Here is a 21790-nt window from a genome sequence, read left to right on the forward strand (position 1 = left end):
ACATTTTGACTTTTTTCTCGAAATTTCGACTTGTGAAGGAAAAAAAATAAAAACGAGGAGAAAACGTACATGACAACTAATTTTATTTTGTTCCTTGAGCAACAAAAAACCTGCTGAATTAGCTGTGGATCTGGAATATCTAATAACATATGGACTTAACATAAGCATAAGTTTAAAATATAATAAATCTTCCAAGAACTTTGAGAAAACATTTGAGGAAGAAACCCCCCCTGACTGTATGACCCATCAGTAAATAAATCAATCAATCTTGATCAAAATAACGTGAAAAAAAACATTTCAAAAGACATTTTTAAAGTGTACAACTGACATGCAAACTTTCATTTTGTTTAACATTCACAGTGGAATCAACTCCTTTGTTTCATTACCTCTGAAAACTGAGGGAATTTAAAAGAACAAATCATTGTATACAACTAAAGAGGTTCTACACAATACAGTACAACATATATAGAGATAGGTGTACAGCCCAGTGACAATATACATGAACAAAAACAAATAAAAAAGAAAAAACATACACATGGACAGAAACATACAGATGGTCCCATTCATTCTTTTGGAAGAGGTCTCCTGAAGAGCAGTATGTGTGGCTCTGAGGACAAAAGCAACAAAAAAGAAACAGGTGAGTGTCATACAGACATCTTTGTACACTGTTGTGTTCTGTCTTCATATAACCATAACCAAGGTCCGATGACACACATGAGAAGCTTTTAAAGGAAAAGCGGAAACAACTTCAATGTTTATGTAAAGACCATCTTTTGTAAAATGCTACGATGTGAAACATGGGCAGCTGAATAGTATTCTTTGTAAAAAAAATCCATCAATCTTAGCTGAAACTAACCATTACAGTGATGTTTTGGTTCAGAAGATCCACGTCCTGTATTCTGCTTTCTTCTAGCACAGTGATTGACACAAAAATGTATTTCTAAATTCTATTTTCTATTTCTATCCACCCACCGCAACCACCTGTTTTGTTGTTCTGCCCCCTCCCTGACCACCACTGGCAGCCACCCAGGGATTCACAGAACCAGTTACCAACGTAACTTCCGATTACTCCGCTGCCATTTGGCAAGAAACCCGGAGGAAACCACTGCTGAATGAATCACCTTCATTCCACCATGAAAAACAGATTTGTTTATACAATCTGTATGCATGATGTGAATACTTAATTGATTTCACATCAGTTATAAAACAATGTTTCGTCTGAGCTTCGTGAATTTTTGACAAAGACGTTATAGAATTTTTTGTTTTAGTCACTCAACAAACATACACTCTCGGGCCACTTAACGAGGTACACCTGGTATTAATGAAGTAGCTGGTGAGTGTGGTTGAATGTTAAGAGTAAATGTTCAAAAGTCTTGGACACGTGGACATAAAGGTTGCCAACTCCCTGAAAAATAAATAAGGGACACCTCATCGGCAGGGCTGGCCAACCCGATTGCCTTCACCTTTTCTGGCGTGGTGAATTTTTTTAGCACCTTTTTTGTGAGTGAAACGATTTTTTAACTATTTGACTCGAACCTGAATTGAATTAGATGCATATTTTTGAATGCCATGAACACATGGAAAACAAATTATTATCCAGCCATTCACTTTAATACAAAATAACAAAATGAACTGAATAAAAATAAGTATCTTTCTTAAACAGAAACCTGTCCTGCTTAACTTAAAATGGTATAAATTAATATAAAACAATAGAAAGAAAGCAGAACATCCATTCTGTAATAGTGCACATTTTAGTGCAATAACAAAAGTGCAACCAGAAAGTCTGTAGAAAACTTGTAAACATATTTGTGCCTCAAAGGCCATGACTGTAGGTACGGAAGAGTATTAGGGCCAGGCAGGAGAAAAATAAAAATAATATTTTAGAGGAAGATTTTTTTTTTCATTATGCAATTCGAGAAAAAATTCGAAATGTCGAGATTAATGTTTATTTGTTTATTTAAAATGGATCCCCATTAGTCTTCGCCATGGGAAGACTATTCTTCTCGGGGTCCACACATAGACATACAAAAGATAATATAAAAGATGATAATATCATAATAATATAATAACATGACAATAAAGATGACAATAATCCAACTCAAAAAGGGTGAAAAATCTTCACTACAATTCCTGAAATAATAAATTGAACCAAAAATAAAAGATTAAGTAACCAACCATCCACATCCTAAGTAGCATTATTTGCTACTTGAATGTTGAAGTTCAATATCGAGAAAAAAGTCGAAATGTTGAGAATAAAGTCAAAATTTCGTGAATAAAGTTGAAATGTTGAGGAAAAAAGGCGAAATTTCGACTTTATTCACGAAATTTTGACTTTTTTCTCGAAATTGTATTTCAACATTAATCTAGACATTTCGACTTTTTTCTCGAAGTGCAAAAAAAACCTTCCCCTCAAATATTTTTTCTCCTGCATGGCCCTAATACTCTTCCGTACTGTAGGCTACAGTTGTAGTAAAACGGAGAAAAAACAACAACTTATGAACTCAATGCCATTTTCCATTGGCATTTTATGACTATTTTTTGACTCTCACAGTAAAGGCTGATTTATGGTTCCGCGTTACACCAACGCAGACCCTACGGCGCAGGCTCTCGTCGATTTAACGCGGAACCATAAACAGGCTTAATGGACGTGTTGAGCAGAGATCCTGACCTGGCTTGTGGATCATGTAGTGGATCCAGCCCTTGCTCTGCTGCACCCCCAGTCCTCTCCACTCGTCCTCCGCCATCAGATGGGAGGAAGGCACCAGTTTAGACAGCTGCTTCGGAAGAACAACATGCCTGTGTAAAAGGTAAAAAAAAAATAGTTTCAAACGTTATACATACTGTTGACGGTGAGTATTGCTATAACCACGTGGAAACAGTGCATAATTAGTTTTTGAATCGATTAAAACAATGTTTAATGATACAGACATCGGAATGGAAGTTGAAAACACATAAATGTTGTTTCCGCCACGGAGTCAGAAAACTGATAAATTAGCCGTAGCCAAGACACAACATATCCAACTCCTGAAAACCTGAGAAAAGTGTAATTACCTGTACTCATACTCTTCATCGTTGTACTTGTCGGAATAGAATATCTGTTTTTTGGACATTTTGTCCTCGTTAAAATCCAGAAAATGTGTTTAGAAGTTTGATACGAAGCGACGTTTACGAGCGAAACGGGTTGCTGTCATCTGCCGCTGTTTTCTGAGAGCAATTCAAACCTCAACGGCTATCCGGCTCCTCCTGATTGGTCCAGACAGAATCAGGCTGCTCCTGATTGGTCCAGACAGAATCAGGTTCCTCCTGATTGGTCCAGACAGAATCAGGTTCCTCCTGATTGGTCCAGACAGAATCAGGCTCCTCCTGATTGGTCCAGACACAATCCGGCTCCTCCTGATTGGTCCAGACACAATCCGGCTCCTCCTGATTGGTCCAGACAGAATCAGGCTCCTCCTGATTGGTCCAGACATGCGCCACAACAGGCTGGTTTACCACGGGAAATGAAGCACTCACATAAGTTCAACAGAACAGACAAGAAGAAATCCAAAATCCCATCGACCCCCCCCCCCCACAAATACCAGACATATAGAGTTCACAGTATAAAATACATAGTTCAACATTCGGAGCTCATATAGCCAGATTGTGTATCTGATCTTCTAAGCACTCTTTTTTTTTAAGGAGAAAAAAAATCTATCTCACAAATAATAAATAAACCAAGGGAAATTAAAATGGGTCGATTATCTGGGGGGATGAACATTATCCATTGAGTGACATGTGCTGAAAACACGTATATTTTTTTTTTTCCACAACAACAAAAAAAAGCGGATGGATTATATGAGAGCCCTTTATTACTCTTTTGTATCTGTTACAAACAAAGATTTTATTTGACAGACAAGACAAGGCAAGTTTATTTGTGTAGCCCAATTCAACACAAGGTAATTCAAAGTGCTTTACATCCACATTAAAAACAGCAAGACACAATTAAACAGTAAATAACAAATAAAATAATAAGAAAAGAGGTAAAATAATAAAAAGTACAAGTTGTTAAAAAGTAAGGGCAGTAAAGTACAGCAGGTACGTATTTAATTAAGAGTACGCTTCAGTAAACAGTAAAGTTTTTAGGCCTGATTTAAAGGACTTGACAGTTGGAGCAGACCTCAGGTCTACAGGAAGGAGCAGAATAACTGAACGCTGCCTCACCTTGCTTGGTTCTGGTTCTTGGGACACACAACAAACCAGATCTGGATCTGCCTAGAGATGACAAAAGTAAATTGCAAATGAAATAGATGGCGTCACCACCTTTTTTAAATATATATACGTGTCTGTGTATTAGCTGTTCACGCCTAAAATATAAGTCTACCATTTTAAAATGAAGACTGTAACATGAATTTTGAGGTTAAAACATGCACCTCTTTTCCATAAAGGTGAAGGATAAGAACAGCATATGTTGTTCTTCTGCATTGCAGACACTGTTGTCAGGGTTTCTAATGAATTGTGGTGTATTCACATCATGATTTGTTCCACGTGTATTAAGCAGAGTCAGGTTTAGCTGTCAAATCTAAGCAATCTTTATATAAAAAGGCTGTTGGTATCATGTGTATCTATGATAACATGGAGATTGTTTTTGGCATTGAGTCTGTATGTTTTTGCGTCATGAATTTGATTTGACAAAGCAAAATGAGCAAATTGATTGCACTTTTACTGTATCTGCAACATAAGTGCAGTCCTTTGAAAAAAGGGGGACAAAACATAGTGAGAAAGTCCAGCGACTGCTGCATTTGTCAACATGCATCGATTATATCTGGTTTATCAGTAACTATATATCTAGTAGCAAAGACAAATATAAGGTGATTGGCTGATTGGAGAAGGGTGGAGTTGTTTCATAGCATTGCTGACTCTTATTTGTTTTTTGTGAGAAGCTTGTGTTGTTCTTGATTAGTCTCTTGGCCATGGAAATGCAGTTGTTTTCTCATTCAGGAACTTCACTACAGCCTCTTTCTTCCACACCTGAAGCACTCACATTGTTTTATATTTTCCCCAATTGAAGCCATTGGAAGTCCACTGGGTTGGATCTTAAAGAGCCTGACCTGTGTTGTAGGTAAGATGCTTAATACTGATACCCTTCTAAAAACTGTTTTAGCTGGTGAACCACTATGACAAATACTTTTTGGTTTGTGGCATTTGGTCAGAAATGAATTGTGTACCGATGTCTTCAGGAGGGCTGTTTTGTTGGATAGAAAACTTTGATTCTCTCACACTGTTTTCCAAATGGGTAGGACTGTACAAGTTTGAAGTCACTTACTTGAATTACTTGTAGGAATGTCACGACTATACCATTTCAGTTGTCATGTAGATATCTGGGGACTTGCAATATGTCTCTTTTCTGTTATTTTTATGCATAATTGTATACTGTAATAAAGTTTCATAAATCAACGCCCACCTTACAAAGGAGAAACTTGATTTATGGATCAAACAGAACTGTATTTCAGTTTGCCACTTATGCTTACTTGATTTAACTCAACAGAACATATATAACAGAGATAATGACTTGCAGCTGCACTTGTGTCTCTTACATAAGATGTTTTTGATTTATTTTAGTGGACTTAGGATCTTTGACTACCTTTTTTTTTTGGACCTATTCTGATGTTTTGGCTTTCTCTGTGTAAAAAAAACTTGTGCATTGGCTTTAAAATGTGTCTGTAGTGGGACTCTGGTGTTTGGTTTTGCAGATAATATATATTGTCAATGTCAGCCTATGATCACCCAAAAGCAGTAAACAAATATTAGAAGCTAAGAGCAGTAAGACTGAAAAGTAGTGGCTCCATTTCTCTGCCTATATGTCATTCAACTATGAAGCAGACACACTGAAATTATCATAAAGACATCAGGCAAACAGTGTACATTTATTTTTATGTTGGAAAAATGTCTTCTGTTGTTTTTACAAAAGATATTTGAGGCAATTTAACTTTGCAAAGTTCAAATTCTGACAGGCCTGTGTTTTTGTATGGACCGATCTATTTGCATAACACATAATAACCTTTATTTGTTTGTTGAAAACTTGTGCATCTGTTTTCTTTTTGCATCTTTCTCTCTTCGTGCCTGTGTGCAAATATTTGGAAACCCAAAAAATAACAACCCCCAAAATGTTGTGCAGTATACAGTAAATCTCTGCTTGAATTCTTTCTGTGTTTCACTCTAAGAATTATGACTCTTTTATCTGATCATTATATAATGCAATTTGGGGGGGAAAAAGATAATAGAGGGAAAATTGTTTACAGGGAATGGAGAGGGAGAGGCACAAGGGAGGGTGCAAGTGAAGAGCTAAAAGGATCACGCTGAGATGGCTGATTGCTCTCTTGGGAGGTGAATGAGAGGGAGGATGGGGAGAGAATTCAGACAGATGGGAAAGGGTGGATGCTTTCAGATACGCAGTTCCTTATGAGCCTGGCTGCATTGTTTTCTTTCTTACATTTTTGGACAAATGGGATAACACACACACACACACACACGCACACACACACACACACACACACACACACACGCACACGCACACGCACACGCGCACACGCACACACACACACACACACACACACACACACACACACACACACACACACACACACACACATTGATTCTTCAAAATTCACTTAAACTAATTGGATGAGTGTCATTCTGATATTTGCTCATTTTCACAATCAGTTTTTGAGTTTGAATTTGTATTATGCATTAAAGTGATGCTGTAGTAAATATAATTATACTGTGTGTAGTATTAGTTTTTTGTGTACAGAGTTCTGAATTAACTTGATTGATGTGAAAACTTTTAAACACATGACTTGCAGGAAACAGACCACTCAATTTTTCCTCGCGGTGCCATAAATAGAGCAAAAGTCTATGTAATATCCAACATAATATTAAGCACCTTAAAACTGATAGCAGCTTATGAAAAAAAAAAATGACATCACTAAGCATTGCTTATCCTGTATAACATAATACTGCTCATTTTGCTGAAGAATATTGTACATCATTAAATGCCTTGCAGGCAGAAGCATAGGTGATGGGCAGAATGTGTTGGTGTTTGTCCGGGTGATTGTGGCTGATGTGTTTTGGTGAATACAGTCAGAGAGCAGCTGGGCAGGGCAGGGCTAATGGGCCAATGACATCATTGAGACAGAGCGAGAGAGAGAGAGAGAGAGAGACTGGGAGCACACGAGCGATCTTGCCTCAGGCAGTGAAGGGAGGCTCAGATGGAGAGGAGAGTAGCATGAGAGCGGGACAGTGTGTGTTCCTGATCGGGAGAGGACCATGCATCATTAAGCTGGCTTTCACAAGGATATAGGACTCACCCTGGAAGATTTTCTCTTTTTGTGTTCTCCTCCTCTTCCATCACACCTTTCCCTCCCCCTCCCCTTCCCCTACTCCCCTTTCCCCTTCGTTCTCAGGCAGTTATCCGCCCTTCTCTGCTCCTGCTTCAGGCGGCTCCTCCGGGTATGCTCCTTAAGCCAAAGTATGACCGCTTTCGCAACGAATCTGTGACCTCCTCTGAAGACCTGATGCAGAGCATAGCCATGAGCAGCAAAGTTGTGGCCACGCCAGTGGTCTCCTCCACACGGAGCATTGCTCTGCCTCCCCTGCCTCCTCTGGATCCCAGCGCCAGGTCGTCCTCCTCTGCTGGAGCTGCAGCCCTGGCAGACTCCCCCTGCCTGGACGGGGAACAGGATGCCACCACAACATTCTGCATGCTCATCCCCAAGATGCCACAGTGGAAGTTCTCCAACGCCCTGCTCAGCCGAAGCCCGTCCGGCTCCAGCTCCAGCAAGGACTCAGGCAGGGCAGCGACAGCTGCTTCCCACGCCTCTGTTTCCTCCTCTTCATCGTCACACAGGCACAGCGGTGCGACGCCAGCCAGCGGCCCAGTGGCCAGCCTGGCAGCCGTGCTGAATTCCTGTGACCCGGTGTGTGTCACCCCGTGTTCCCTACAGGCCATTCGAGGGCAGCGAGCCGTAGCAGCAGCACATTCTGCCAGTCCAGGCGGGCACGGATTTACATCCACAGAGGTCACGGTGAACCCCGGTGGATCCAGCAGTTCCAGAACAGGAATGAACCGTAGGACGAGAGTGGAGGGCACATGGCTGGGAGGAGAAGACTTCAACCAGAAGGGCAGCTTCATCCACAAACCCTCTCAAGGCTGGCTGCACGCTGACAAGAAGATTGCAGGACAAGGAGCCTCTTATGTTGTCAGGGTAAGTCTGAAGGCTTTTAAAACACACCAAGGAAGCTAAATAATATATACAAATATATAGATATATATATATACATATACATATTCATATACATACATACATTTAACGTTTTGTTCTAATGAACAGCAACATTTTAACATGAACCAGTGAATGCCAGAATATTAATAATGACACTACATTTAGGTATCTCTGTCTGTATGGGAAACAAAAGAACACCTGACTACTGAGCAGTTTGTTATGCAGCTCATGTGGCGGGGACAAGGGAATACATAATTTAATCCAGATAGATGGCCTGGTGAGGCTGGCTGGGAGACTGCGTCAGGACTGCACGCAGGCATCTGGGTGGAGAAACGATCAAATCTGCGTACAGGCTGCAGAAAGCGTTCTTGTTCAACATTGACCAGAGATAAAACAAAGATCAACTGTGTTTATTGGGCACATAAGCCATGTGTCTCAGTGTGAGCTCCTCTGTGGGAGTGGTGCTCTTTTTTATTTTGAGATTGTTTACTTTCATGTGTTTGGTGAATTATCATGATTTGATCCCTAAATAGGATTTTCAGTATCTCTCAGCATAGTCAATACTAATAATCATTGTTTTTAGTAAAGTTGTAGTATGCTTCAATTAATAATCCCAAAACTACTCTTTTTTTAAATGATAATAATAATAAAAAGTCAAATAAGGCTATATGAATATATTCATGGGTAATTAGAAGATAAAATGATGTTCCAGAGAGATGTCTTCATGGGTGTGAGTTGGTGAATTGTGACTGCTTTACATCAGCGTTGATGATCTCCCCCATTTCTGTTCACCTCTGCCCTTCTGCTCTCTCCTCCTCCTCGTCAAACTAATGACATGGCTCTTGATTAGCCCAGTCTGGGGTCCAAGCACACGTTCTAATGCTATTATACGGGCACCATTCATTCCTATATTCAATTACATTTAATCACAGTCATTTGCATCATGTGATACAGAAGAGAAGGTTGGATCACTCTGGGAGCGGTCCAAATGCTGAGTGCACAAGAGGTCTTGTCGCCATGAAGAGCTCTCGAAGACTCATAACATTGATATCTATCTCACTGAATAAACAGATGTTATCATATGAAATTGTGCTGCAGTAATTTTAGGATGACCAGTGAGAGCTCATGTATGTCATAGCTTCAGAAGCAGGACTGCATGTGCAGTTCAGCGGTAAATCTATGCCGGAAGGAGCATTTACTGCATGTGTTATTGCTAAATGGACAACTAATTTCTGGTGCATTATGCCGGTTTTAAACAGCATAGTGAGTGTCTCTTTCTCCCTACCTCTGTTTCTTTATCACTTACACAGTCATTCATTCATTCATTCACACACATCCAGCCCTCTTCTGGGAGAAACGTATTTGTGATCCTTCTGTTTTCTCTTAAGCACAACCCTGTCTGGCGCTGTTTCCGTCCTGCATCTGTGACAGAGCGCTGCAGCAAACACACGCCATAGTTGCCAAAGCATTATAATTACATCCTTTATTTATAGCTTTATTTATAGCTATTTATTTATAGCCTTTATTTATACTGTTTCCCAACAGTCTTTGATTCTAGTAATCATTGATCTGTCTCATTAACATCTACCATCTGTAATTAGACTGTGTTTAGCTATTTATACAGGATAGACATCATTTAATCGTTAATTGTGTTATCATATGTTATGTTAAGTTTATGTATAATTGTTAATTCAGAGGAAACTTTGTTTTCCAGAATAAAGAAACTTTCCTGTAGAATCTTTACACCATGAGTTTAGGAACAAGGCAGAGTACACACTGTTTGACCTCTAAAAATAGTATTCTTTGGTCCCTTTCATCTGACCCCATAAACATTACACAACATCCATTGTGTCTCTTGTTCTGTCATTGCCCTGAGGGTAAAATTACTGCACATTAGATGATGAATTGCAGCTTTCTTTTATGAAACGGCATGCTTTATCTCAAGGAAGGCAGCGACAACAAAACAGGGTTTGAGAAGGGGATTGTGGTGTTATTAAATTTCTCAGGAATGTTTCTTGGAAAGGCATTGTATCTAGTCATAGGAATAGTAAGCCAGAGCTTTGGCCCAGGACGACAGGGGGAAGGAGGAGGGGATGTGTTGCATTAGCTGATGAGTGTGTGACAATGGAAGTATTGGGAGAGAGAAGAAAAGGAAAAAGAGCAACAATTTCCTTAATAGAGGACTTCCCTCAATTCCAAATCCTATTAGAAAGCTCATTACGCTCTGATGTTGCTCTGGTTCTGCCTTCTACTCTGCCGCGTGGGGTTTTTGCAGCAGAGTAATATCCCAGGAGACAGCACATGACATGGATTCAGCTTTTACTTGTGCCAAGATGTTTCGGACGTAAAAGTCTTTACAAGACACATTTTCAAGGAAACTGAATTATTATCATAATGTAAGAAAAAAAATCCATTGTTCAGATGGATATATAGTAAGTCATTTATTAATTTGCAACATATCCATTGCATTTATATAAACTTGAGTGCCTGTGTGCCATCAACACCAGGTCATAACTATCAGCACATAGATACAGTTTACAGATGTGCAAAAACCAGGGCATCCTTACAAGCCCTGATCATTGAAACAAGCACACCCATGCATAGCATCCCCGAGAGGGGGAAGAAGCTGCGGTTTGACCTGACACTCTCAGTGCTGCTAATCTAGTCAAGGTGCCATTAGCACCCTGAGCTGACAGCCATTAGGAAGGCCCTCAGATAGAAGCACGCTTTAATGCTCTGCTTACTGATTTCATCGGGATATTGTTGGAAATGTTAGTTTTTACCAAATTCTAAAGCATTGCCAAAAATGACATTGTAATTAAAACACAGATCATATTCTTGAGCATTTTATTTCCCATTTTGAAAAGAACACAGTAAAGGACAGCAAAGAATGTATAACTTCCGTGGTATTAGTTTTGACAAAAAAAAAATCTGTCTAGCATTTTGTACCACTTAATTCTTATTTTTATATTTCTCCCTTCTGTAGTACATGGGTTGCATCGAGGTGTTGAAGTCAATGCGCTCGCTGGACTTCAACACTCGGACTCAGGTGACGAGGTAAGCTGGTGACTGACTGTATTGATTGTGGTGAGTTAGTAGAACATGATCCAAGATGAGGATTGTTAATAGATGTGTCATTTTCTATAAAATGGAATTGTAACAGTGTATCGTATCCAGAATGGTAACTAGAGTGGGAATTGTTAACGAAGATCGTTTACATGTTACAGTTTGACTTTTAATTTAGTTTGACAGTTAATAAATTAAGTGGCATCCATAGCTTTGTTTAAATCAGTTGTTCCTTCATCTTTAAGACCAACAATTCTGTTATTTTACTTCATCAAATCTGCAGTTGCATTTAAAATAGCCCTTACAGTAATGTCAGAACAAGCATATAAAGTGTCCATCAAAACAGCAGTTTGCAAAGCGCACCCCAGTATAGTTTATACCCCCTTTAAAGCTAAAACACAACTAGTCTATTTGTACTCTCTTATGATGATATATGGTATGAAATAATACCTGAGGCTCGTTGTCTTCCTGTTTTTTTTTGTTTTCATGCCCTACATGTGACATTATTGTTATAGAAGCAAATGCTAACCTTATGGGAGAAGCTTGCTCCCTGGCTCCTCCCACCATCTTTCCTCCCCTCCATCTCTCACCCTCATATCTCTCCTCCCCTCCATCTCTCACCCTCATATCTCTCCTCCACAATCGATCGGTCGTAATCCGAGCCCACTGTGCATCCAAGGCTTAAGTGCAAGGGGGGAGGAGGCAGCAGCGATGGAGTGATAGAGAAGGAGATCTATTATTGATGATGTTTGCTAATGATGTGGAAGACTGCAGTGGCCTTTGTGCATGCACCCTTCTCGATAATGTCTTTGGCTGAAACTTCTTGAGGAGAAGGAGGAGGAAAAGGGGTGGGGGATTGGAAAACAATACAGCAAAACAAAAGTAAAGGGAGAAGGCACATGGAGAACGAGCTGACTGTTACTGGTTGATGTTTTTGTTTGGCGAAGGCAGCTCTGAGGATGATGAATGTGTTGATTTCATATTGTTTTTTGTGCTTGCCCTCAGACAAATTCCCAATGCCCCCGACCCCCTCCATAACTTATTTTTATCATAAGGCAATTCAGCCAAGACATCTTAGATTTCGACACTATGGGACTTTGTTTCCGATTGTTTTCTTTTATCTAACAAAGTTCAGCAGAAAGCAACATTTAAAGTTATACTGCCAGCCCAGAACTGACCTCAGCGTGTGCACAGCATAACTATGTTCTGGAAGACAACAAAGAGTCGTTACGTGCATGTGAGAATTTCAGAAATGGATTTAAGAACAGTGCTTGCTGTGTCATGCTGCTTAACAGCAACACTGGCGATAATGAGGTCCGGTATTATTGCAGGGCAGATACCAGGACTGCAGTCGAAAACAAAAACAGGCCATTTCTCTCCTCCTCCTCCTCCTCCTGCTGCTTTCTCATCAACCTGAGTCATTGGAACATGGTGGTGTTTTTTCAAAAACCCCTGAGAAGACCTTTTACTCGAGACAGGGCCCAGGACGATGCTTTTTAAATATTTACGAGCCACTTGATAGGGGCAGCTGGGCTCTTGATTGCCGTCCCCTCTGTCCCCTGGCAGGGAGATTGCGAGCTACAGCCTCGAATCCACATCATCCCTCACTCCAACCATCAGGAACATACACAGGGAAAACACACTCAAAGTGGCCATTAGGCAGCCAGTGCCAGGAGTTGTAGCAATGTCATTACAAAGGTTTAACAAATCTGCAGAGATAAATGCACTGTAGAAAACAAATGTAAACACCGATACCTCAAAAATTGCTGCTTTTTTCACATTCAAATTTCTTCTTTCTTCCCTAATGAAGCGGATAATTCATGTTTTGAAGTGTCTATAAAATTTCAAAATGACTACTTGCTAGGAAGTAGCAAATAGACCAGAAACCATTTAATAACCTTTGAACTGTTATGGGTCTCTGCCTAGGGGAAGGCAGGGAACACAAAACCTCTATCCATGTTAAATGTCAGATTTAACCATGAATATGATGTAACAGGTATTTGTTCATTTACTTTTTATTTATTTGTTGGTTTGTTTAAGCAAGCCGTGAATCTTGAACCCAATGTTTCCCTAAACTGCCACTTTTCTTCCTTTTCCTGCTCAGGGAAGCCATCAACAGGCTCTGTGACGCTGTGCCAGGAGGAAAGGGGGCCTGGAAGAAGAAGGTTAATTATACATTTTATTATCAGTCCATATCCATGTTTTTTCCCACACTTGTTGCAAGTGATCAGTAGGATTTTACAATGACTAAAACAGTTTACTGCTGCAGCATTTATTTGGTTTAAATGATCACAAAATGTATTTCATGATTTAGTTTGGTACATAAGTACAAACTGATCTATTTATACTTGCATATTTTATCATCCAAGTATGCCTGCATGCCACAAATGGTATATCACATTACCATTTTTGACCTTATTTACAGTCAAACTTATGTGATTATAATTTTTTCCCCTTTTTTTCTTTTCTTTTCTGTTTTTTTTTTTTTACACTTAGGCCTTTAACAAAGCTCTGCAGACAGTCATGGGGAAGAGCAACCTGAGATTTGCAGGAATGACCATAGCAGTCAATATTTCCGTGGACGGCCTTGGTCTGCTCGTTCCAACCACACGACAGGTCAGGTGATGTTGACTGTGAGCTGTTTAAGTATCAAACTTGGTTTGATAAGGTTTTAGAAAATATTTTCCCCCAGTGGAAAAAATAAGTATTGTCACTGACTAAAGCTGAATTAAGACATTTAACACTGACAATAAATATTTTCCACTTTATGGTTCTCATAATCAGCTGTTCTCATAGCAGGTGTGGCTTAATATGTCTTTTATTTATGTTATTTCATTAGAATGTTAAAGTACTAGTTGAATAAATATGGTTGAAAATACAGAATATGTTGCGTAGTAAGCTATTGAATAATACACTTTTATCTGTTATTATAGAGCCTTTCCCTGATGTTAGTTGGCTTCATTGGTTAGTTAACATTGGGTAGTGTTTTATTTTGTGCTGTTGAATATAAGGAATTTCCTGGAAATCAGTTCAAAGGCTTTCTTACCTGTTTATGTTGTCATATTCAGCCAACTGACTTTCTTTATCCACTGTTGTTTCTAGGTGATTGCACACCATCCTATGCAGTCCATTTCATTTGCTTCTGGAGGAGACACGGTGAGCGCAGGATTTAAATCCCCACTCTACGCAATATTGTTATCGGCAATGGAGACCTTTGATTTTAACGTACCTGACTCAGCTGTATTTCATAATCAGAAAAGAAAAGAAAAAAAAGGATTTTGTTATAAACCTTAACCCTACTTTGAATTAATTTTCCATTATGTGTTACAGGACACACCTGATTATGTTGCTTATGTCGCCAAAGATCCAATAAATCAGAGAGGTATGTCCTGAAAAATATCTCTTTCTACCTTCTTGCCCATTTCATAGTGTCTGCAACACACACTGCCATGCCGACTGAAGAAATAAAGCACCCACTGGTGTATATCGTTCAAGGCTGTGAGAACCGCATCATGATCTGGGGTTGCTTCAGGTGGTCAGATACAGGTTCAGCAACATTATGTACCAAATAAGATTAGTTAACCACCTGAAAAATACTTAGTTATCAGGTTTATTTCATCCATAGATTTATTTTTCTACAATGATGGCAAATCAATGCAGAGCAATCATACAAACAGAGTATAAGCTTATCGAAACAAATCCATCGCAAATTCATGCCATCCTCAAAACTAAAGTTGGTCCAACAAAATACTACCCCCCACCCCCCCCGATGAAACAGTGTACAATGCAGTATATTGTAATGTGTCTTGAGTAGGAGACAATCTCACATACGTTACATATTGTTCATATTAAAAAAAACAACTTTTCTTATATGTAATGCTCTTTGGTTTCCTTTAGCCTGTCATATCCTTGAGTGCTCAGATGGTTTAGCCCAAAGTGTCATCAGTACCATTGGCCAGGCCTTCGAGCTGCAATTCAAACAGTATCTACACAGCCCCCCAAAAGCCCTGGGGTCCATGGAGAGGTAAAAAGAAAATATTTTCTTATTCAAACTATTGAAATAGCCTTTTTCACGCAGGCATCCTGTATAAAGAAGGTTAACTATCTAAGGACCCTTGTGTACCATGCTCAAGCTTCTTTGTTGTTTAATGCAATGAAATGAGATAGTATTCATCTCATATTGTAAAAAGATCTTATTGCAGACTTAAGGTCAGGGTCTGTCGTCCTCTGATTAAAAGGCAGTGGTTCCATTCCTGAGTCCACATGCTTAAGTGTCCTTAGACAAGATGCTAAAGCCCAATTATTCCCAGTAGGGTCTTCCACGTAGGACAGAGAAAAGATTAAGAAAATGTAAGACATGTATTAATGTGTATGTGAAAATATATTGTGACCTAGACTTGAGTTGAGGGAGAAAAGCATAATATACAAGCAGCCTATTCACCAGTTACTGGGACACATCTCCCGGAATGATGCCTCTGCAGGAACAGGAGGAACCTTAGCCTTGAAGTGTCATCTTTCCTGGTTTCAAATGAGTACCTTTATCCCTGCCGGTGGCAGAAACTCTACCGTTCTGTACCAAAATACAGCTGATTTATATAGAACGCATGGAAATGTGGAGATGCTACTTGAGCAGACACAATCTAGTTGTAAACCAATATTTCCTTCCCAGTGATTGTTATTACTATTAATAACAATCAATTCCTAACAATGACAGTCTCCAATGTCTTTATCAAGAGTTTTGACTCTAGGATCAGACCTTCATGAAAAGTACCTCATTTCCACATGTTTCTTACTTTAGGCCTGTCAGGATAGAAGAGCCAATGTGGGGGGAGGATGAGGACTTCTCTGAGCATGATTACTACAACAGTATCCCAGGGAAGGAGCCTCCTGTCGGGGGAGTGGTGGACTCCAGACTCAGGCCCAGCGGGTCCCTCCTGGGTCACATCCACACCCAACCACAGAGCAAGACAGCTGTTCAGGTGAGTGGCATTGTGTTGGCATGGAAACAGTGAGCAAGCCAGGGATCAGGTCAGTCTGACTGCGTTATTCAAAGGCCACTTTTTCACAAATCTGGGATTTTGGTGTCGATTCTTGAAGAAAATGTTATACATACATGATGTATGTATAAAATTTCACTTCAATAGAGATTAGAAGTATTGGATAGTATTGTCGGATCAATCTTTCAGCCACCACACCACCCCTCTTAGGGTATAAATAGTCAGTAATTTCATTAGACCTTTCTGTACTGCAAAATATTAAGATGCAAAAGTAAAATCTAATGTCCTCACAGATGTAATAAAGGCTACATCTGGTCATTATCAAGAAGACATCATATCTGATTAAAATCCCAGAATGACAGCCAAACTGTTGTGTTTTGCTCTCCTTCTCCACATTGTTTACACTGAATTAAAGCACATGAGCATGAAAATATACTCCATAACTGTTTTCCTTGTGTGTCTGCATCACATCTGCTGAAGACATATATGATTACATAAAAAGCTTTGGTGAAAGAAACCATCGGCCTCTCCTTGCTGCTTGTTCACAATATGGTGGTGACTCACTGTAGTTAATGTTTCAGAGTGCTTCCAAACTGGATTAGGCAACGTCGGATGTCGAGTTTTAGTTGTAGATGTACAGAAGAATTAAAGAAGTTCTTGTGTGCCAGCAGATGGGCTCACCAGCACGGAGGGAGCAAGCATCTTACCCACCTGGTCAGCTGTGTTATGAGCTCCACTGGGACACTGAGACGGCCTGCAGCTCAGGTGAGAGGCCCCGTGGTAGGAACTGTAACAGGAAGAAAACTGACTGACTTGTAACTTTTTCAGGAGAAGGAATTGCTTCCAGTCCATTTAATGACATTCCCTTCCCAGCTAGTACAGAGCCCCAGTGTTTGGGCTCTTCCCAGAATCACATTAATAGAATTTGGAGTCTTGGGATCTCTCACCGAGCAAGCCTTCAACATTAAATGGTTACTTACTTGGTGCACAATGTTTCCATCCCTGAAAGGAAGGGAGTTTAGACTGTCCACAAGCATTCCTCAGTTCCTCGTTTTTGTTTTTTAATCATCCAGTTTAGCTGTATTTGTATTTTTTCTTTTATTCAGGTGAGTAAATAAAAGCAATATTCAGTAAAAACAAGATTTGGGTTGGTTTGTTAGCTTTGTAGTTGCAAAATGTCCATATACAGTACCTTTAGCTTTAGTTTCTACATTTGCAATAAACATAACAACATTTCACTGAGGGAAAATGCCTTGAAATAAACCCAAGACATAACAGTGTTTTGTACGTTAAAATGAAGAGGATCATATGCATAGAAGAAATGTTTTACGTGCATTTCTTTTCTCTTTCTGATGTTTGCCATCAGATGGTTACCTGTGTGCTGACGGCCAATCGACAAGCAACAAGGACTATGAGGAGCATCAGTATGTAAACACCCAGAGTCTGGATAACCTAGATTCCCTCACACAGAGTTCCGATGGACACAGAAGAGCCAGGGTGCCCGACAGTCCTAAAAAAGACCTTTTTGACATGAGTAAGTGCTCAGATTTGGTATGACAGATACAGTAAGAGTAAACTCATCTTGAAATGTGAACTATAAACTAGAAATGACCACATTTGTGTTTATGAAACATCTTTGTTGCTCCAGGGCCTTTTGAAGATGCCCTGAAGCTCCATGAGGCCTGTGGTCGAGTTGTTGGGTCCAACATATCAGAAGTAGTTGGTTCACAAGCTGGAGGGGGAGGTGTTCGGATCCTGGAGGACCAGTGGCCCAGCCCACCACGGCGCAGGGCTCCTGTGGCCCCAAATGAGGAGCAGCTCCGCAGGGAGACCTGGTACCACAGCCGGATGAGCAGACGAGACGCAGAGAAACTCCTGGTCCGAGATGGAGACTTTCTGGTCCGGGAGAGCACGACTAACCCAGGGCAGTATGTGCTAACAGGCATGCACTGTGGCTTTCCAAAACACCTGCTGCTAGTGGACCCTGAAGGGGTGGTGAGTATGTTAGCAAATCTAAACAGTTTCATCAAAATAAAACTTAACAATCCACTAAGAACGATAATAGTACATAAAAACCCAGTGGAAGAAGACTGCATTTAATCAAATGACTGTTTCTAAAGGTCAACACTATTGCTTTAACATTTTAACACTTGTTTCCCTCTGTACAGGTCCGGACCAAAGACATGTTATTTGAGAGCATAAGTCATCTCATATCATACCACCTGAAAAACGAGCTGCCAATCGTGGCAGCAGAAAGCGAGCTCCATCTCAAACAGGTGGTCAGAAGGAAACAGTGAGCCACTTCATCCTGCCAGGGTTGGTAGGTTGCATTTTACACTCAACCATATGTACAAAATACACGTTATTATCATAGTACTGTATCAGGGAGATTACTACTTTGGCGCATGTTAAAGAATGAGTAGCAGCACTCAGCTTGCAAATATACATTTGGTTAATCAGCTAACCAATAAGAGGACGACCTAAAAGGAATAAACAAAAAACGTTAAGCTCTTGGACCAGTGTTTTTCAATCCAGGTCCCCAGGACCTACAACCCTGCATGAGCTAGTTGTTTCCCTGCCCCAACACACCTGGCTCAGGTGATGGAGCTGTTAGACTGTGCAGACCTTGATGACAGGCTGAAAGGAATCCATTCATTTGACATTTCTGAAGCAACATAAACCTTCAGCAGTTAAACATTTTAGTAATCATTGGTGTTTTGGTTGTTTTTTCAAAACACTAATTCAAGTAGCATAAAAAAAATGTGTTACCTTATGAATGTTTAGAATTTCCTTTATGGTTTTAGAAATGTTGTAATCATTTTTTGCCTATAAATATTGGACATATTATGTTGCTCCACATTCAGTGTTATAGTACTTGTATACAGTAATGATGTCACATGTGTTTGTCTCTTCCAGAGCTGAACTCTGCTGTGACTGAGCAAGGAAACTAATGTTTGAATCTGGAAATATTTTTCTCGGATTATTATTCACCTGAAGGATCACTGATACTTTCTTCCCATACACATACCTCTGAGGAAAGTGAGCTGTGTGGCATCACCTTTTACTCTCTCTATCTGTTGGCTACCAGGGTAAACCAATAACGTTTGTCATCTGTCAACTAACTCCTTAGCATGCAGCTACGAAGCTAACAAGCCAACCCAAATCTAACAGACTGTCCAGTGCCAGAACTGAATATATTTACCAAGGTCAAAACTTAAACTGAAAACTTTTTGGAAAGGACCCAACCTCAGGAAATTTTAAATGGATCACATGCACAGTGAAGAGGAAATATCCTGCAAAGGCTTTAATCGTGAAGTGGTTCCTTTTAATTTGCAATCACTCCGACAGGATTCTGCCACAACTGAACACCCCGGAGCAAAACTGAAAAACACGTTTTCTGGTGTGGAGATGTCAGGTTCCATACACAGAAATGTCTGCATAAAAACAAGAAATGACTATAAGTCTGTGACTTTAAGCAAATGAGGACATGTCTGTCTCTTTGGAATGTAAAGACTAAAAACTGTTTTGATATGTCTGGTCTGCAGTATGTAAAGACGTATTAAGAGAAGTCCTGCACACTGTTGTGTCTCTGTTTCTCCGTGATAATCCAAGTATTCCCCCTTAGTTTTTTTTAATTACATAGTGATAGTACATTTGAATTCAAACGGTCTACTGGACATTTTTTTCTTGTCAGAGGTTTGTCATTTGTCATTAATACAAGTCACATGTTGTTGATGAGGGGATGTTCATAACATGATGATGATTGTATAAGGCTGTGAACATTATAGGTAAGACCGTACTCTGTGGTCAACTGTATATTCGGGGTTAAAAACAAACTTTTCTGCATTCAAAATCCTTATATTTGTGTGTGTGTTATTCCGTAGCCCCTCCTACTTCAGTGCCTTAATAACTACACTGACAGGCATTTGTGTCAGAGTGTATATAATGTGCATTTATGCTCCAGCTGGAAAAGATGAGTTTTCTTGCTATGCCATTGTTTAAATAGACCAACTTCAGGATGATTAAGCTCTTATATTTGTGAACAGTAATGTAAGCTGCTCTTGTTCTGTTTTGAGTATTGATCAACACTTCTACAGTTGTCTTGTTTGTAGTTGTCTTCTATGTGTCCCTTAGAAGAATCGCCCTTCAGAAGTCAGAAGTCTGCTGTAAAAGTGAGGACCTCCGGTTTGGAAGTCCTTTAAGTGTCCCGGGCTCAGGAAAATTCATCGCCTTAATGAAAGGCCTTTATCTCTATGTGTTTGTCTATACATAACATACATGTCCGTATAGTTCCTTGGATATGCTAACAACTGATACTTATCATTTCTCCCATTGTACTACTCTTCATTTTGGCTAAGTTGTTTGCATTTCGCTTTCTGGCCCACCATTGTTCTTAGTGTCAACTTCTAGGATGCATAGCATATAAATACAGATGTGGGAAACCGCATGATGAGGTCATTTTGTGATTTTCTTTCATTTTTTTTTTCACAGCTCGTCCCTTTGTTTTCTCAGGAAATTCTTGGGGCTTTTCTTTTCTGAGTAACCATGACAGGTTTTGTCCATGAACACATTAAAAAAAAGGGTACAACAAAAATTGTGTTTAGTCATTTATAAGTCCTATATTTAATTCAGTGCAACTCAATGATACTTCATTCTTTCATAAAAGTAAATTGTATCATAATATCACAGGTCCACAGCATATCTTACTGGGATACAAAGATGCATGTATTGCAATGGGGGATATGAAGTCTGTCAACTAAATATATATTCACAATTTTTTTCTACCAAATTATGGCTTAAAGTTTCATCCATCAATGTTATATACCCAATGAATCATGTACAGGGTGTCTGCCTTTAAGTTTCAATCAAACAAATCTATATGATGAACACAAAACAGTGACCCCTATGTTAAAATATTCAACTCTGCAGAAGAAATACACATATTTACAGCCTGCTTCAAAAAAGTCAGTAGCAACATTAAAAATAAGGATGATTGGACAAATTTGATCAGAATGAATGTAAACTAATATCAATTTGCAACATCGGTTATCTTACGCTAGGCTAACACTTAACTATATGGTTTGTATTGCCTAATTGCTAACAATACTATATGAAAATATTACAAAACAAGTGAAGGAAATAAAAAAAAAATGTATATCAGAAGTGAACATCATCCTTGTGGAGTGACAGAACAATAGCACCACCTATATTTCATGTATGGATGTCAGGCTCCCAGTTACTGATAACTAATCATTCTGGTACTATCAAACAACCCAATCGCTACAGTGTAGATGGTAAATGTTCCCAGGATTCATTCATCGTTTACTATGTTTTCATTTTTCTAACAATGTAAGTAATAAATCTGGAGTACAAATCCACATATGATTGATTTTCTAGGATGCAAAAGCAGCATAATGGCTATATCATGTACTCTGTAAACTAACTGTACCAGTAACTAAAGTGTGTTTG

At 39.5% G+C, this 21790-nt stretch overlaps 2 protein-coding genes across 3 annotated transcripts; one reads left to right on the forward strand and one right to left on the reverse strand.

Moving 5' to 3' along the window:
• Positions 1 to 66: 66 nt before the first annotated feature.
• Positions 67 to 3210, reverse strand: cks2 (CDC28 protein kinase regulatory subunit 2). Its single transcript, XM_061738159.1, has 3 exons — positions 3052 to 3210; positions 2669 to 2796; positions 67 to 607 (listed from the first exon to the last, which is right to left on the reverse strand). Exons 1-3 carry the CDS (start codon positions 3108 to 3110, stop codon positions 564 to 566), a joined length of 231 nt encoding a protein of 76 aa, XP_061594143.1. The 5' UTR covers positions 3111 to 3210; the 3' UTR covers positions 67 to 563.
• Positions 3211 to 5037: 1827 nt separating this feature from the next.
• shc2 (SHC (Src homology 2 domain containing) transforming protein 2) lies at positions 5038 to 20899 on the forward strand. 2 transcript variants are annotated; one of them, XM_061737126.1, is made up of 14 exons: positions 5038 to 5098; positions 7444 to 8240; positions 11245 to 11315; positions 13429 to 13489; positions 13821 to 13940; positions 14427 to 14480; positions 14655 to 14706; positions 15222 to 15348; positions 16123 to 16303; positions 16993 to 17086; positions 17688 to 17855; positions 17970 to 18316; positions 18490 to 18641; positions 19238 to 20899. In XM_061737126.1, exons 2-13 carry the CDS (start codon positions 7488 to 7490, stop codon positions 18616 to 18618), a joined length of 2157 nt encoding a protein of 718 aa, XP_061593110.1. In that variant the 5' UTR covers positions 5038 to 5098; positions 7444 to 7487; the 3' UTR covers positions 18619 to 18641; positions 19238 to 20899. The 2 variants fall into 2 exon arrangements, with proteins under 2 accessions (XP_061593110.1, XP_061593111.1); XM_061737127.1 differs by lacking the exon at positions 5038 to 5098 and having other exon boundaries at positions 7271 to 8240; positions 18490 to 18637.
• Positions 20900 to 21790: the final 891 nt, after the last annotated feature.

This window comes from Cololabis saira, chromosome 13 (assembly GCF_033807715.1).
Source record: "Cololabis saira isolate AMF1-May2022 chromosome 13, fColSai1.1, whole genome shotgun sequence".
Lineage (NCBI taxonomy): Eukaryota > Metazoa > Chordata > Actinopteri > Beloniformes > Belonidae > Cololabis > Cololabis saira.

What these genes read in the sequence shown, in the direction of transcription:
- cks2 (XM_061738159.1), bottom strand. Translation starts at nt 3,110, where the DNA reads ATGTCCAAAAAACAGATATTCTATTCCGACAAGTACAACGATGAAGAG. An exon ending in GATGAAGAGTATGAGTACAG is followed by an intron (nt 2,797 to 3,051) that starts GTAATTACACTT and finishes CCTTTTACACAG; the next exon opens with GCATGTTGTTCTTCCGAAGC. An exon ending in CTACATGATCCACAAGCCAG is followed by an intron (nt 608 to 2,668) that starts GTCAGGATCTCT and finishes TTTTGTCCTCAG; the next exon opens with AGCCACACATACTGCTCTTC.
- shc2 (XM_061737126.1), top strand. Translation starts at nt 7,488, where the DNA reads ATGCTCCTTAAGCCAAAGTATGACCGCTTTCGCAACGAATCTGTGACC. An exon ending in AGAGCAAGACAGCTGTTCAG is followed by an intron (nt 16,304 to 16,992) that starts GTGAGTGGCATT and finishes GTGTGCCAGCAG; the next exon opens with ATGGGCTCACCAGCACGGAG. An exon ending in TGAGACGGCCTGCAGCTCAG is followed by an intron (nt 17,087 to 17,687) that starts GTGAGAGGCCCC and finishes GTTTGCCATCAG; the next exon opens with ATGGTTACCTGTGTGCTGAC.